Genomic DNA, 15,158 nt, shown 5'->3' with positions numbered 1-15,158 from the left:
TTCTGAGAAGAAGGCAAAGGTGCATGGATGTAACTTCTAGTTTCTCTAGACATAACTTCACTAGCTGCAATTCCCCTTGAACTGCCATGGGGACAGTTGTTGCAGTATGTGGGTGACTTGCGCTTTCTGAAACATCAACTATAAATCCGACTTGTGCTGTCTGAAAGACACCCCCAGGTAAGTTGTTTCTAAGGTGGGATACCTGCACTTCCATTTTGAGCATTTCTGAAGTGCTTGTTGCTTCCTTTAAACTATTGACATTACAATTGACTTTATTTACAATTAAACTATTGACAGTACAGCTTGACATTAAAGACTTGCAAGCACTCACCAGCTTTGCTCTTCTGAAGAACAAATGTAATAAAAATCCAAAACTTGACTACGTAAAAGCACTGGATTTGTAGAAGAGCCCTCATTTTGTTTCCATTTGTTTCTGCAGCAGACCCAAACTACTTCTACAGGGTTTAGCACTGTGTTAAACACACAGCTGTAAGCATGACAGCTTATAGCAAGCAAGCAATTAAAATGCAAAAGCAGGAAAACAAGCCTACATATCCATGAATTAAACAGCAAAACTCTGGTCTATAGAGCTAATGTGTGTCTCCTTCCAGCAGCAAGTAGCTTAACAGCAGGACAGACACTCAGAAGTTGTTTGTTTGTTTCTGAACTCTTGCTGCAGGAGCCAGAGAGCTTTGGCTCCATGCTGGAGCTGTCCTGGAATGGAACAAAAGAAATCCCTCTTGGCAGTGGGCAGTCTCGTAAATTCCTGCAGGACGGAGATGAAATCATTCTGACAGGTAATGGCTGAACAACTGCTCTCACGCTGCACCAAGGACACGTTCCCATAGATTAATGCCAGTAGTGTAAGCGCCTCATGGGGAGATGGGCTGCTCTGTACATACCTGCCACACAAGCACAGTTGTTCCTAATGCCTTTCCTGTCAGGGACAACCTGTCAGGAGACAAAATCAGGTGGATAGCAATTGCCCTGCTGTAAATGCTGTCTGAACTAGATTATTTGCTTTGCTAAGTACTTAAGGATCTTGCTATGCCTGTGTGTGAGTGCTAAGGGGATGATGGAGGTACATTTGCCATTATGGGCAAGAATATCCTGGGATTAGAAGTAGTTGATGTGCTGTTCCATTACAGTCCAAGTTTGCATGTGGAACATGTCTGGCAGCCTGTGCAATAGCTTTGAAAATCATGTTTCTGCCATGGTGCTGCCAGTTTTTTGGAGGAAGATGCTGAGGCAACTGGGGATTGAGATGTGCTGGAGAGAGCTGTAGAGGATGAAACTGAGGAGTCCCCAACACCTCTAACATCCTTTAGCCTCCCTACCTACTGAGTGACTACTCATGCTGCAGCAAGAAGGCACCTGATGCTGCTCTCCATAGGCTCATTATATATTCAGCACAGAGACACTCCTACAACAACTCAGAGTACCACTTGCCCTCCAGAGCTACAGATCTCTCTCCAGTAACTATGCCAGGAGCCCCAAATTAGAGTACAGTTAGGTATTGTGATCGTTCCTTTGGAGTTACATGCTGACATCCTTGTTGGCAATGAGCACCTAGCAGTTTGGGAGCTGCTTGCACAAGGTGGCTGACTGAGAGACAGATGGGACTAGACCATGATCTGTGTTCTTCATGTCCAGAACAAGCTATGCTACTTAAATAAATACTTTAAATCCTGAATGTCTTTCACCTTTAAACATAGCATGGTGGTGGTGTTGTTAATGTGGATGAAGGCACCATTGCCCCAGTGGGACAATTTCATGTTCATCAGTTTGCTGTGCTATTTTACACTAGCAGCAGTTTATGATTGTAGTGATCAAGGCATCAGGCTATTCACAAGAGCCAGGTGCAGCTGGGGCTGTCTGATGAGACAGTTTGGGATCTGCTCCTATTTGGTGATGTATGGCAGGTCCAGTGTCTTAAAGCACCCTTGAGGCAGGGCCAGGACTATTGCATCCCCTCTTGAGGCAGCACCATTATCTCCTGCCAAATGCCCAACCCATAATTTCTAGTCTCCTATTTCAACTTTGTGTTCTTGTTCCCCTTGTGGGAGCTATTTCAGAGCCCTAACACATAAAATGAGAGAAATGTATTTTTCCCAAGAAGTGAATCTCAGAAGAGAGCACTGGGAGGGAAAGGTTGCTGATGATCTGCTGCAGCTGGCTGCAAACATCTCCCTGTAGCTCCTTGGCACTCTGCTGTGCTGGCAGCACAGGGCTTGCTTTGTTAAATGTGCTGCTCCTTGGTACTGCTCTAAATTGTAGCTGACAGCAAGGATAACTAAACTGGGCTGAAATAATAAGCTGGCACTCAAAGGAAAGCTGATGCTCAAAGGGAAGCTGGCAATGAAGCCTAATGAAACAAATGGAAATTGAGCTGAGCCCTAAAGCAAGTGTCTTGCTCCAGTATTGCTTACAAATGGGGATTACCTGGCAGATACTGAGGTGGTGTCTGTGGGCTGTTACTCAAGCACTTAGACACACTGCTGTCCTTGGAAACACTTAATTTCAGCCTGGCTGTGAGAGCTGCGTGGTTGGTTAGTGCTGTCAGGGTCTGTCCTCATGCTGCAATAACTTTGGCTGCTCTGTGGCCTGAGCCACCCATCCTCCTCTTCCTTGGAGGAGGTTTCCACCGATCCGTGCTAAGGGTGGGAATTGGAGTTAAGGTGTGTTCTGTTCAGCTCCCTCCTTCTCAAAGGCAGCTGTTTTTTATCACATACAGGGATGATGATGTATTCCATTATTTCAGGGAAGTCCATCTCTTAACTGTGAAAATCAGTCCTTAAAATGCAGCATATTCCACTTGTGTCCTTCCTCTGATCTGGTATTTTGGTGGAGAGCTACAGTAGATCTCCTCAGCTGTTTCTTCCCAGAATAGTCTTCCCAGATGGGCCAGAAGCCCCTGGCTTTGTCCCCTCCTCTCCTTCACCTGCAGCTTTACTAGCGGAGGCTGTTTCTGGAGCAGCTCAGCTGGCCCATGGCAACAAGAGGCACTGCATCATCTCCATCCAAATGTCATCCATCCTATCACGCAGGAGTAGGGAGAGATTGAATCATCCTGTAGTTAGAGATGTTGTCACAGTCTGGTAAGTTCAGCAGCAGTCAGCAGATCTTCAGTGCTTGTTTATGTAATAGAGGATAAATGAATATTTTGAGACAGATGCTGCGTTTCTCATGGAACTAAACTACTTGTTTTTAGCAAGTGAAACAGGTTCTGTAAGGGCAGGTCCTGCTCTTTGCAGGGGTTTAATGATCATCTTTCTGGTCATAAGCATCTTGATCTCCCGGGAGCAGGCCTAATGCTGCAGAAAGAGAATCCAGATTTACTTGATTAATTACAAGGCTGGGCCAGGCAGTGAATCAGCTTGCCAGTTGGATTGATGATGCTGCAAGTTAGGTTTGAAAACAGGAATGTTGCACATCTTGTTTGCTCTTTGATCAATTCACTGAACTCACTGTTGCCATGTTTTACATTTTGTGCTTCTTTTACCTTTTTTATGTATTCCTGGGCTACCTGAACTCTTATTTTTACCCGTCATTGCATTTCTGAAATGTTTCCACTTGGCTTTGGTCTCTCTATGCCTTTATTCACTTTTATTCCTGGTAAAATCCTACTCTCCTTACAGAACAAGCTGTCTGTTGTTTTCTGGCCCTAGGTTACTGCCAGGGCAACGGCTTCCGCGTGGGATTTGGCCAGTGCTCGGGAAAAATCCTTCCAGCCCTGTCAGATCCTTGATGACTGGAGTAATGTGATGTCTGAGCAGGAGGATCTCTCCCTCCATCTCTAACAGTCATGCAGCTTTATTCAGATTTATTATTTTTATACAAGTAATTAGAATCTTGTTGTTTTCAATTATCAATAAATACCTTTAAGATAAATGTGGTTCTCCTGTGTGATAAGAAAATGATTTCAGTGCTAGCCTAAAATTGTTGGAATAAAATGATTGAAAAGTGAGATTCTTAATTCTTCTACTATGTTAATTTTTTTTGTATAATTGTAAAAGGAGGCTTTCAAGTAAACTTGAATATTCAGAGTACTGGGCTGATGATAACAGCTGGGATTGCATGCTGACTTCCTTTTGTTGCAGTATTAATATGCTGGAGGTAAAATCTTGAAGCCAAGTTGCATACAAATGCTAAAAACTTATAGAGCATCTTGAGTAAAAGAGTTACATGACTATGCCCTACATTAATTTGTAACAAAGCAATTTGCACGCATGATAATATAACTGAAAGCGTGAAAGCAAAACAAAAAAAGTAGTAGATAAACCAACAACCTTTGAAAACAGTGAAAGCAGAAATTGTATGGTACCAAAACCCCAAGCAATCCACCTATAAATGACTAACGATGACCAAGAAGGCTCAGCACTGAACTCCTGCATCTTGGAAAGAAAACCTATGCAGGCTTTGGAGTTCAGCCCTTGCACTGCAGCACCGATGGGTTCCTGGAACTAAACCCCAGCAGGCTGCAGCCTCCCTTTGCTCTGGGAGCAGGCGAGTTGTCCTTACTCCTCCTGCCCTTACTCAAGCAGAGGCAACTCCCCATACCCCAGAACCAAGATCAATGCCAGCCCTGAGAGGGAGCCTGTGTTGGAGCACCCTTCAGAAGAGGGCATGGAGATACCTCATGCATCTTACCTAGTTTTAGAGAAGGGAATTCCCCATTTTCCTCACCCTGTGCACCAGCCTCCCAGGGATCAAGGAGGGAGGGTGAACCTCATGGCTGGAGTGATACCCAAGCAGTCACAACTTGTCATCTGATAGTGGCTGTGGTCAGAGCACACCAAGGAGGCAGACCTGCTTCCTGCACTCCTAAAAGGCACCTCTTGCAGTGGCATCCCCTTGCAGCAGGCGGTAAACAAAGCCACATGCCACTTTTCTCAAGTGTAAAGGGCATCTGCCATCTCCCGCTGGTCTACAAATCAATTTGCCTATGGCCAAGTGCCAAATCACATCAATTAGAGGATATTACTGACTGGAGGAGCTCAGGAGACTGGATAATGAACTCTGGTACAGTGCAAGGGGTACTTGTTAAATATTTGCTTGGTCCTCAAAGTGAAGAGCCTGATGAGGCTGCCGGCTTTGTGCAGCGACAGCGGTAAGAGCGCAGCTGCTGCTTTCCTATTGCTCTTCCCAAGGTTTGCCAGGTAGTTTTGCTGCTGTGGGCCATGGGGGTGTTTGATGTAATCCTAGGGAGCACCTGGTGCTGGTCAGGAATGTGAATTTCTTGGCTGTGTGGGAGAGAAAAATGAATTTGAAATGAAGATTAATGAAAAAATGTGACAGTGCAGATAAATCACTGCTAATGGGGCATGTTTGCCGAAACGGGCTATCTTCCAGTGTGCAATAACAATAGTCCCTTTAAAGAATGATACTTGGAGGATCAGCCCTAAATCAACTTAAATTTTAAAGTGAAGACATTCCACTATCACCAGGAGGGATGACCTGGCCAGGAAAACAGTGGCTCATGGTTATTTATCAAGGAAAAGCTATTTCCCCTTCAGGCTCTTGTGGAAACTTGGAGCTGAGCAAATAGGCAGATATTTACTTAATGTACTCTGACTCTACTGTCAATTTATAGGATGCTTTGTGCTATCTTTTGTCTCAAAGGGCGATCACAAGTTGATACCTTCCCTCTTGGATTTAGAAATAACTCATGCGGTTGCTCTGAGCACAGCCTGGCTTTACCCCTGGCAGCAGCAGGAGGATGCAGAAAGCATTTATCCAATGGAGAAATTTCTTTGCAGAAGCACCATCCATGTTGTACCTTGCTGTATCTGATGTGCTGGAAATGCAGTGCCTGAGGGTGCACCCATAGAGAGCCAGGGGCTGATGTCAGAGCAGGGTGTCATTAGTCCTGGGTTTTGACCTTGATGCAAGATATTTTGCAGCCAGGAAGGACTGCAGTGTCAGTGCTTTCTGGGTGTAGGAATATTTACAGGAACTATTATATCCATAGGGCTCTTCCCTAGCTTTGTGCAAGGTAAAAGTGAGTCCGGTACACAGGCAATGAGTTCCTCTCCCAAAGAGCCAACTGATGCTGCATTGCTGCCAACCAGCAGAAATCAGGCTCCTTGCTCAGACAGGCAGGAAGGTCAGTGGTGCTGAGCCCTGCTGCAAACCAAACCGGGCAGGATGCAGGCACCCAGACACAAATACCCTCAGGCTGGCTCCTAACCCAGAGCAGCCTCAGCCCTGAGGGTGGAGGGTGGCCCTGCATCTGTAGTGGCCACGCTTCTCGTTCAGAGACCACAACCCCCAGTGCATGGCCAAGCATCCCGGCACCAGGCTGGGGATGGTGGGAGGTGATAAGGTGACAGAGCTGAGCTCCTCTAGCCTGGGAACATCTGGAGAAGTCTCGAGTTCCCAGAAGGTGGAGGTTTTCTGGAAAGGAGCTCAGATACATCCCTGAGAGCAGGTTTCTGAGGTGAGCTGGAGAAAGGCCAAAACCTTGTTCAGGACAGAGCTCAGAGACATCTGCTGTGTGGATGAGGGCCAAAAAGCCAGGAGATGCTAGAAAAAGAGATAAATGTTTTTATGCCCAAGGCCACTTTCTTTTCACCCCCAGAAGAAGGTTGTAGGCTTCATGTGGGCAATGGGGAGAAGAGCTCATAGCTGGGCTGCCCTTGCCCAACACAGCAAGGCTGGAGCCACCAGCACTACTGATTCTTATCCCTGTGTCAAGGAGCACACGAAGGCTCTATCTATGCTGCAACGTGCAGTGCTGCCCTTCAAATAGCATTGCTCTTGCCTAGGGCTGGCAGCACTGCAGCCTCCAGCACAAGACTGGGGAAGTACTCAGGTGCTCTGAGCCCCTCCTGCTCATTCCACCTCATCTAGGGCAGCTGCCTCCACTTTGCACCTTTGGCCTTTGAATTGAAGGTTATGGAGCTCTCTACTGGTTTGGGGGAAAGTGTTTACAGGGGGAGGGTAGAGCTGAGTAGGGATGTAAAAGTGAGGCTCTTGGATCAGGAGGGTGCTTCAGGGTCTCTCAGCTCCACGTGTAGACCTGGTGTTTAGGGAAGTTTACTTTTGAAGTGCCATTTCGATTGGGTTGACCCTCTCTACAAGGGATTCCCCTCTCCTTCTGGAAGCTTTTGTTGCAGTTAGATTTGAGCATGGCTCTCCCTGCTTCTAGAGGTTATTAAGTTCAATTTGATTTAGATCTGTTTTCCTCAGTTTGCTCATACCCTGCCTTCCAGCAGATGAGAAAGAAAATATAAAATCAAACCTGGAGCTCCTTTTCCTCTACACCAGGGTTTGTGACGTGGGTGTGGGACAAGAAATTCCTCCTTGGAATCCTTCCTGCCTGCAGGAAAAATAACACCTTTCTGCTGTGTCAGCTCCCTGGGAGGCCTCATTCAGAGTCACAAAACTTTGGGTGGGAAGAAAGATCCTGCTTTTCTGACCAGGGGAATTGTAAATGTGCATCAAGATGGAAACCACAGCTCTTGTGCTTGCCTGGAGAACCCTTCTTGTTTCATGCTCAACAGAAGTCAGCAGTGACCTGTGCTGGAGTGCAGCGATCCTGGCTGTGAGTAACACTGGATGCAAGGTCTGGGAGGGATGGAGGAGGTGTTCCTGTGTTGTACTGCCTTGTCACAGGGTGGCTGTAGATGCACTGGATCATGCTGCCTGATGCTCCATCTGGTTTTGTTATTTTGCTGGTAAGAAAACTAATACTGATACTGTTTGAGATGTGTTTTCTTATAGATCAAAGCATTATCTGGTCGGTGTGTAATGAAAAAGCTGGGTATAATTTGTAATAGTGTATAATTAAGTGTCAAAAGAAAAGCATGGAAAAAAATGCCCTAAAGCACATTTCAGAGTTTAAAGGAAACAATGGATTTTCTGTCTGAAATGCTGGTACTCTTCACCAAAAGTAGTTTTCTGTAGAGATTCTAATTAGAAAAAGGATGCGGTATCAAGGAAAAAGAATCAGTTTTGATGAAAACATTTGGGTCAGCAATATTCATAATTCCTTCATTAACCAGGCAGTAATAACTCAAAGTAAAATGCTCTTTCAGTAGCTATTGGGGGCTGAGGTAGTGACTTTAAGAGGGACAGGGCTCTTAGGGGGTATTCACATTGGTTTTGCTTTTAAGCAGTAAGGCAGGAGGCCATTCCTCAGGCTTGATTGCTGGTTCTGTTCAGGATGCCCATACAGTTGCTGCTTTAGTGAGAAAGGAGACTATTTCTGGGATTTTAAAATTGATTGAAGGCTTTGCAAGTATGTGAAGGACGTGCTGAGGTACTGACACCATGCTGTCCCATACAGGTCTGCTGTGGCCCCTCATTCGCAAGCACATCTTCACCTCAATGCTTTCTCTGTTGCATGTGTGTTTGGTTTTCCATGAAATTTTAAATTACAGACCTCTGCCTCCTATTTTTTACTCTATTTGCTCCATGTTATCTAATTGGCAGCTTTTCCAGAGCTGGGAGCAGACACAGTTAATGTTTAAGGGCAATGCTGTAGGAAAGGAGTCCCTGGTAACATCCAAGTACCCTTTGGGTCAGCTTGTAGTATCCACACCTTTGTCAGTGAATATTAAGCGACCGCTTGGGAGCTGCAGGTGCAGGGAAGGTTCCTTGTCTCCCTCCTTGCTGTGTGCTGGATCCAGGGCAGATGTGTTTCAGATGTGAAGCAGATCCACTGCCTTGCAGAACAGTGGGTGCCTTGGGGCTGCTGTGTCCCAGGACCCTGCTCTAGGGGTGCCTCTGGGGCCAGTGGGGTGCCTGGCTCTGCTGCCCGCTTGCTCCTTTTGGGCACTTCATTTGTTCTACTTTTTTGAGAAATCCAATTAGTCTTAAATATAAAATGTTTTTCAAAACTTCACTTTCCTTATGGCTTCAGGACACTTCATGCAATCTTAGAACATTTTTGATTGATTTCTGATTTCCCCTCTAAGAGCTTCCTGGACAAGTCCCAGTACAAAACATGGAGCTCTGTAACTAACAAGTGTACCATTCAACATTTCCTAATCCCGTTGTGGATTGAATTGAACCCTGAGAATAAATGTAACCAGAAATCTGAGACTGCATTGCTTTAGAAATGTATGTGTGAGCAGTGTTTTCCTCCTGGTTTGCAGGAAGGGGTGGTAGCCAAAGGGTATCAATCATTTTTAATGAAAACAAATATTTTACAAAAATAAGAAAGTGCAAATACAAAATTCTTGACTGAACTCAAGAATTCCCATTGCAGTATTAAGACATGGTTAAAGTTGTGGATTTTAATATCCTTTATTTAATTCAAATCATCCGAGACTTAAGACTGTAAGACAGCTAAGAGAAGCGGTTTGAAGCCTGGCAGGTCTGGGCGGACAAGGTCAGAGACAGAAGGTAAGGAAAGGGAGAAGATGAATTTGTATTTCCCATCCTGTATTTAGCAGTTTTTTCACACCATGGGTGCCTAGCTGAACCCATTGCAATGGTATTGCTGTGCTGATGATGGCTGGTGCAGACACAGCACTGCCATGGGCCCGCACTGAGCTGGGTTGTGTGGAAAGCAGGGGAGCTGGTGCATGGGTGTCACTCCATGCATTGATGTGTTGTCCTCAGAGATGTAAAACTACAGGGATGGCTACTCCTTTGGGATGACTCCTTGCCCCAGCAGTAATGTACAGTCCACATGCAGGTCATGGTGTCGCTGCTGTCCTCAGGTCTCTTTGGGTGGAGAAGCTCAAGGTCTGTAGGCTCAGTTATCACTGTTAGCAGGGGACTGCATGCGAGCTTCAGGTAGCACAGAGGATTAGCATCAGTCTTGCTCTATGAAAGTTTAAATTGGGGCTGTCTTGGAATTTCCTGCCTTCATTTCTCATACGGTCAATCTGTTTTCTGGAGCACTGGCTTCTAAAGTGAATCAGTTAAGTATCTGAGGTCTGCTGTCCTCACCACCCTCCCTGTGTGTGCCTCCCTGTGTGGAAACTGCTGGAGTCTGAGAACAGCATTTTCCTTATCCAGTCCTGTGTTGACTTCTGAGCTCTAGTAATGTGAACTGAAGTTACCCACTGAGACTTGTTATCACCCAGCAAGCTGGAGACACCTTTGGATAGCACAGGGTGCAGCAGCATCGCTTGTGCGGTTCCCTGGCTAGCATCAGTCCCTGTTTCTTTCAGAAGTAACCTTTCTGTTTGCAGTTCTCCAGGGTGTCTGCCCAAATTCAGCCACTGCTGGCTTCAGTTCAGGTGTGCTCTTACATTAGCCATAGCAGTTGCTCTGAAAACAGCATAAAGAATCCAACCTCTGCTCCTGACTAGGACAGAGTTAACAATTTATCAGTGGGGTTTTGTCTTTGTGGCAAACTGGGTTTCAGGCACAAAGGTCCTTCTGCCAGAGGACTCGCTGCAGGGACAAGCAGATATATGAAGCCCCCAGGTTTTGGGCAACAGAGTCCTTTTACAAGACGAAAGAATTAGCTATTTATCTCTTCATCTTTTTCAAGAGGAGGAGTACCCTGGGTGCTTTTTACTCAGCATATCCCATATTCTGTGGCTTCTTCAAAGGGACCTCACAGATGCTCCACGCTCTTCATTTTCAGTTGCTAGCAGGAGGGATTTCAGTCTCAGTGGCCCTGTTTCTTTTGGTATGCAATTTGTTACTGATAATGAATTGCTGAAACAGCATGCTACAGTTCCCCACTGAACTGAACCTCAGCTCAGTGCTCTTCCTGACCAAGGGAGTAGCCTAAAATAGCCACTGTGGAGAGGCTGATGTACCTGGAGCTCTGTTCTGAGCTCCTGACAGCTTGTAGTGGTGCTGCTACACAGGGAGCAGTTCTCTGCTCTCACCCTCCAAGGAGGGCTGTCAATAATGTATATCTTCATTGAAAATCATACTGTTGTGTTGTGGGTGTATTTTATGACAGAGACAAGAAGATGGTTTTCCATTCAAAGCTATTTATTGTCTTAGATATATACATTTGCAACAAGTTTGAATTATTTTCTTTGAGTGCAATTGCTGGTAATATGGCAATGATTAGAAAAGAACAAAACTAGCAGAGGCACTTGTTGCATGCAGCTGAAATTGCTACCAAGCCTGGTGATGCAGCCCCTGCTAAAACAGTCCTTCCACTGGCTGTGGGTGCAGCTTTGCTGGACGGGCTTGTGGGGTTGGCATCAGATGGAAGCTGCTATGATGCACCTCAGGTGGGCAAGTCGCAGCTCCAAACTCAAGGAGGATAGAATTTCTGCTTTCAGCATGATGATTAGTATTGCTTTTGGTTGAAGAGTGGTGAGGTTGTGTGATTGTAACCCTTGGAGGAAGGCAGATATTAGAATGCATTTACATTACCTGTATAAAAACAATTGCATTGATATTTACACAGTCGTGTGAAAAGATTGGACACGAATCAGTAGATATTTATGGAGAACTTTTTTGTCCACAGAAGGATGGCCTTGATGGGCTGTGCCAGGAAGACAAGTGCCTTTTATTAGAAAACAGTTCCCCAGCATCTGTAACCCTTTGTTCTCACACAGGCTTTGCTCCACAAGGACTGTGCATTGCTGCCCCTGCCCTGCCAAGGGCACTGCATGTGATTGACCCTAGGTCCTGGGTAGTCAGGCAGCCTCCTCAGGGGCTTAAACTTAAGCACGTGTGTAAGTCCTTGGCTGAACAGGGGCTTATCAGTGATGTCAGACAAAGCCAAAGAGTTCTGCATGCAGGTAAACACTGGGTGGAGGACAGCCTTTGGGAGGTGTAATAACAAGCTCTGCTCTTGTTCTGCATCGGCTGTGAATGCTGCCAGATGACCTGCAAACTGAAAGCGTCTCTAGCCTGGAAATACATTTGTTTTGTTTATTCTATAAGTAGCCCCACAGTACCCTGGTGGGATACAAGGCTTAATGACAACAACTGGGTTCTAAACTTTAGCCCAGGGAACAGAAGCAGTCTTCAAGCTAGGGCATCCATTCTTATAGTACAGATAGACACACTCGTGACTAAGAGAGATTAATGTGTTTGTTCGAAGTATGGTGAACATTGGTGCTTGAAAAAAATCCTCAGTTACTGGGATTAACTGGCTAGCAGACACTGAGGCTAAATAACTGCCTGATGAGCAACCTGCAGTGGGTAATGGAGGCAGGAGAGGTCTCTTGCTAGAGAATAGCAGCATTAAAGCCAGGATCAAAGCTGCTGCCTCCTGAATGGGATCTCCTACAACAGAGATTAGAAAAATTGTGCAGTGCAAAAGATCCATACATAAACCTTCCCATGCCTTATAGCCTGTTGTTTTGGGATCTCTGTAATCACAGTGCTGAGCACCTTAAATCCAGACTGTCCTCTGAAATCAATGGAATTAGTAACCAAACCAGCTGCCATGTAGCTTGACTCAAATACTGCAATCTTAATGAGAGAGTAAGTGGAGGTGTGGACAGGTCCTCTCCTCGGGGTTAATTTCCCTTGCTGTATACAAAAATCGGAACTTCCCCATTAGTTTCACCAGGAGGAGTTGTAGATCAGTACCTTATTTCTGTGTCCCTATCTAAGGATCTCCAAGTGCTTTCTGGCATCATGAGACAGACAAAACAAGGTGAGACAAGATAGTATTGTTGTACCCATTTCGCCTATCAGTAGACTGAGATAGATGAAGTAGTGACTTTTGTAATTATCAAACAAATATGTCAGAGCTGAGAATAGAAACCTATGAAGTCTACATCCTGATTCCTTGCCACAACATGTTTTTTTCCACCTTTCTCATCCACTGTGCATCGTCTTATGGCAAGAACCTAGAGGTCAAGTAGGATGGTAAGGAGGAGGAGAAACAGTGAAATGCCCTTCTTGCAGGTTTGTGCTTTCAAGTCTTGTCTGCTCATGATGCTGTTGTGGTTGCAGTACCTACTCTGTATTGCTTACAAAACTGCAAGCCAAACAAGTAGCCACTAATAAAGGCAGCTGTGAGCAAACCTTAGAATTTGGGGAATAGAGGACACAAGAATTCCTCAATTCCCACTCTATGTAAGGTAAATACTAATTTTCCAAAGCTCCCATGCTCACTTATGTTTTCTTGCATAATGGATGTCTTAATGAATATAGAGGAGGAAATGTGCAGCTATTCACCTTACAGGTTTGTGGGAAAATTCTTCTTTTGAAGGTGCTGGATTTCTCCGAGGTAGAATGCATATTATTGTATATTACTATAACTGTTATGCTGAGGAGTCTGTCTGAGTGACAAAGCTAGGAGCAATGTCCCTTTGCTTATTGTCTTTGTCATTCTATTTATGTCTCATCCATTGAAGTGCACCTCAAACAAAAGATGGGTGGAGTTGCATGTGGAATCTCTCTTTGAAAATCATAGCAGTTTCTATATAGTTGAAACCAGCAGTGTCCAAGCTCTACTCCATGGACTTCTGGTGGCTACCAAGCTCATAGTAAGTGGTCTGACACATCTGGGTAATCCATGGACCCATGGCAGATGATATGCTTAGTTTTTGCATGAGTAGGAGAGTGAGGTGATGCTACAGGGTCAGCAGTAGACCATGAACCCCTTGGGATCTATAGTCCAAGTGTTTCTGTATCCTGATCACTGGAAATACAGCAGCAGTGGGGTAAGGAGTGTATGTGCAGAACCAAGTGAATTGAGAATAAATTTGCCTGTATAACCCTCCTTAACCAGACATGCTTTAGTGCTTCTAACTTCGTGATGCTCTGGGATACAAAATTATAAAATCTGGACCTTTTTCGAAACACAAATATGATGATTGAGGAAGATTCTTGAAGCAATCTATTTCCAGGGAAGACACAATGTTCTTGTTGCTTTTCCAAATTCTGATGGCTGTCCTGGATTTGTGGGAGGTACTGAGGGGGGGACAAACTGTGCTAGACTAAGAGCTGTATTAGGCAAAGTCTGAAGAGTCTTGTGCTACTTGAGTTACAATGATAACTGTTTTCAGTAAAATAAAGATTGCTGCATAGTATTAAACTGTGCTGCCAGAATGGCTTGCTGATAACCTGATCTGTTGAGCAAGAATCATTTACACTATGTGCTCTTAGAGATATTGCTGTTGCCCTGCATATCTGAAAACGGCTGTTTGTGTGTTAGCCTTCCCAGTGGGAAAAGGCCTCCTGGATTGCAGCATTTCATGGCTCTGTGTATTGAAGTCCTTTCAGTCATCTAGATGCTGCTCCTCCCATGTAGATGTAGGGATGGCACTGTAAGGGTCCATGATGACTTTTGCACAGCGAATAATCATCACAATCAAGAAGAGGCAGAGGAAGACGAAACATGCCAACGTCAGTCCCTTGTCCACATCAACGTACACAGGCTCTGGGGTTGGTCCATCCATTTCTTATGCCACTCTTCATCTGGGTTTATATTTACTCCTAACATCATCGACCACCTGCAAAACAAACACAGTGTCGGACAGAAGTGATGGCTGCTCCTGAATGTGGGGAAACTTAGGGGTAGAACTAGAAACAGAAAATCTGTGTGATCTATCCTTGTAGGGAAATTGATGTGCTGGAAAAGTCCTGGCTCAGGAAACTGAGAGCTGTGAACAAGAGAAATCTCATCTCCACTTTAATTTAGCCCATGAATGCTACTTGCTAAAATATTAAACAATAAAAAGAGATGTTAACAAAGAAAAGAGATGTTAACAAAGAAAAGAGAAGGAGTGGTGAATGAACACTATCCATTTGAAATATCATCTCTTGAAAGAGGTATAGATGCTTTTCTTGTCTCAGCATTTCCTAATCGTAAAAATATTTTCCCTTCTCTGCTAGTGTGAAAGAGCAGACAAATGGCAGAGCAGACTGTTTCTACCCCAATTTTCCTCTCTGTCCAAACATTCCCTGTCTCTCGCTGGCACAAAGCAAAGTGAAAATTAAGTGAGCTTATTTTCCATAACATTTAATCTTTGGTACTCACAGGTTCTTCAGGCAATAGAATGATTTTAGGAGCAGTATCTTTAAGTGTATGTTTTAACACCCATTGAGATACAGGTGCTTATGTGATGAGTACAAGGGTTATCTTATTTGATGCAGATGTCTGCATAGCTGAAGGTCTCTTCTGACCTCATTATCTGGATCTGTAACCAAAATGGCTCCAGCAGAGATTGACTCCCTTCTGCCTCTTTCAAGTTTGCCTCTGGCAAGTTCATTAGCTGCTAACACAATCTGCTTTGTATGATGATGTTGAAGGAGCAGAACTAGCC

General features: G+C 44.8%; 2 protein-coding genes and 1 long non-coding RNA gene across 5 annotated transcripts in view; 2 read left to right on the top strand and 1 right to left on the bottom strand.

Moving 5' to 3' along the window:
- Positions 1-15,158, top strand: part of FAH (fumarylacetoacetate hydrolase) — a 116,042-nt gene that overhangs the window by 12,250 nt on the left and 88,634 nt on the right. For 2 of the 3 annotated variants that reach the window (XM_062630188.1, XM_062630172.1), the window contains 2 exons: positions 680-797; positions 3,669-3,891. In XM_062630188.1, coding sequence (XP_062486172.1) covers positions 680-797; positions 3,669-3,748 — 198 coding nt within the window. In that variant the 3' untranslated portion in view covers positions 3,749-3,891. Of the gene's footprint in view, positions 1-679; positions 798-3,668; positions 3,892-15,158 lie in introns of those variants that run through there. The other variant, XM_062630180.1, reaches the window with a different exon arrangement.
- Positions 6,943-15,158, top strand: part of LOC134169509 (uncharacterized) — a 38,978-nt gene continuing 30,762 nt past the window's right edge. The window contains exons 1-2 of the long non-coding RNA XR_009966903.1: positions 6,943-7,152; positions 7,356-7,546. This is a non-coding gene — a long non-coding RNA (uncharacterized LOC134169509). The remainder of the gene's footprint in view (positions 7,153-7,355; positions 7,547-15,158) is intronic.
- CTXND1 (cortexin domain containing 1) overlaps positions 12,492-15,158 on the bottom strand; it is a 35,799-nt gene continuing 33,132 nt past the window's right edge. The window contains exon 3 of the mRNA XM_062630062.1: positions 12,492-14,345. Within this exon, the coding sequence (XP_062486046.1) occupies positions 14,112-14,291 (180 nt within the window). The 5' untranslated portion in view covers positions 14,292-14,345 and the 3' untranslated portion in view covers positions 12,492-14,111. The remainder of the gene's footprint in view (positions 14,346-15,158) is intronic.

This window comes from Pezoporus occidentalis, unplaced genomic scaffold, assembly GCF_034315485.1.
Source record: "Pezoporus occidentalis ecotype Australia unplaced genomic scaffold, CSIRO_AGI_Poc_V1 ctg11, whole genome shotgun sequence".
Lineage (NCBI taxonomy): Eukaryota > Metazoa > Chordata > Aves > Psittaciformes > Psittacidae > Pezoporus > Pezoporus occidentalis.
Note: the sequence above shows the minus strand (reverse complement) of the source record. Positions and strands in the feature narration are given on the sequence as shown.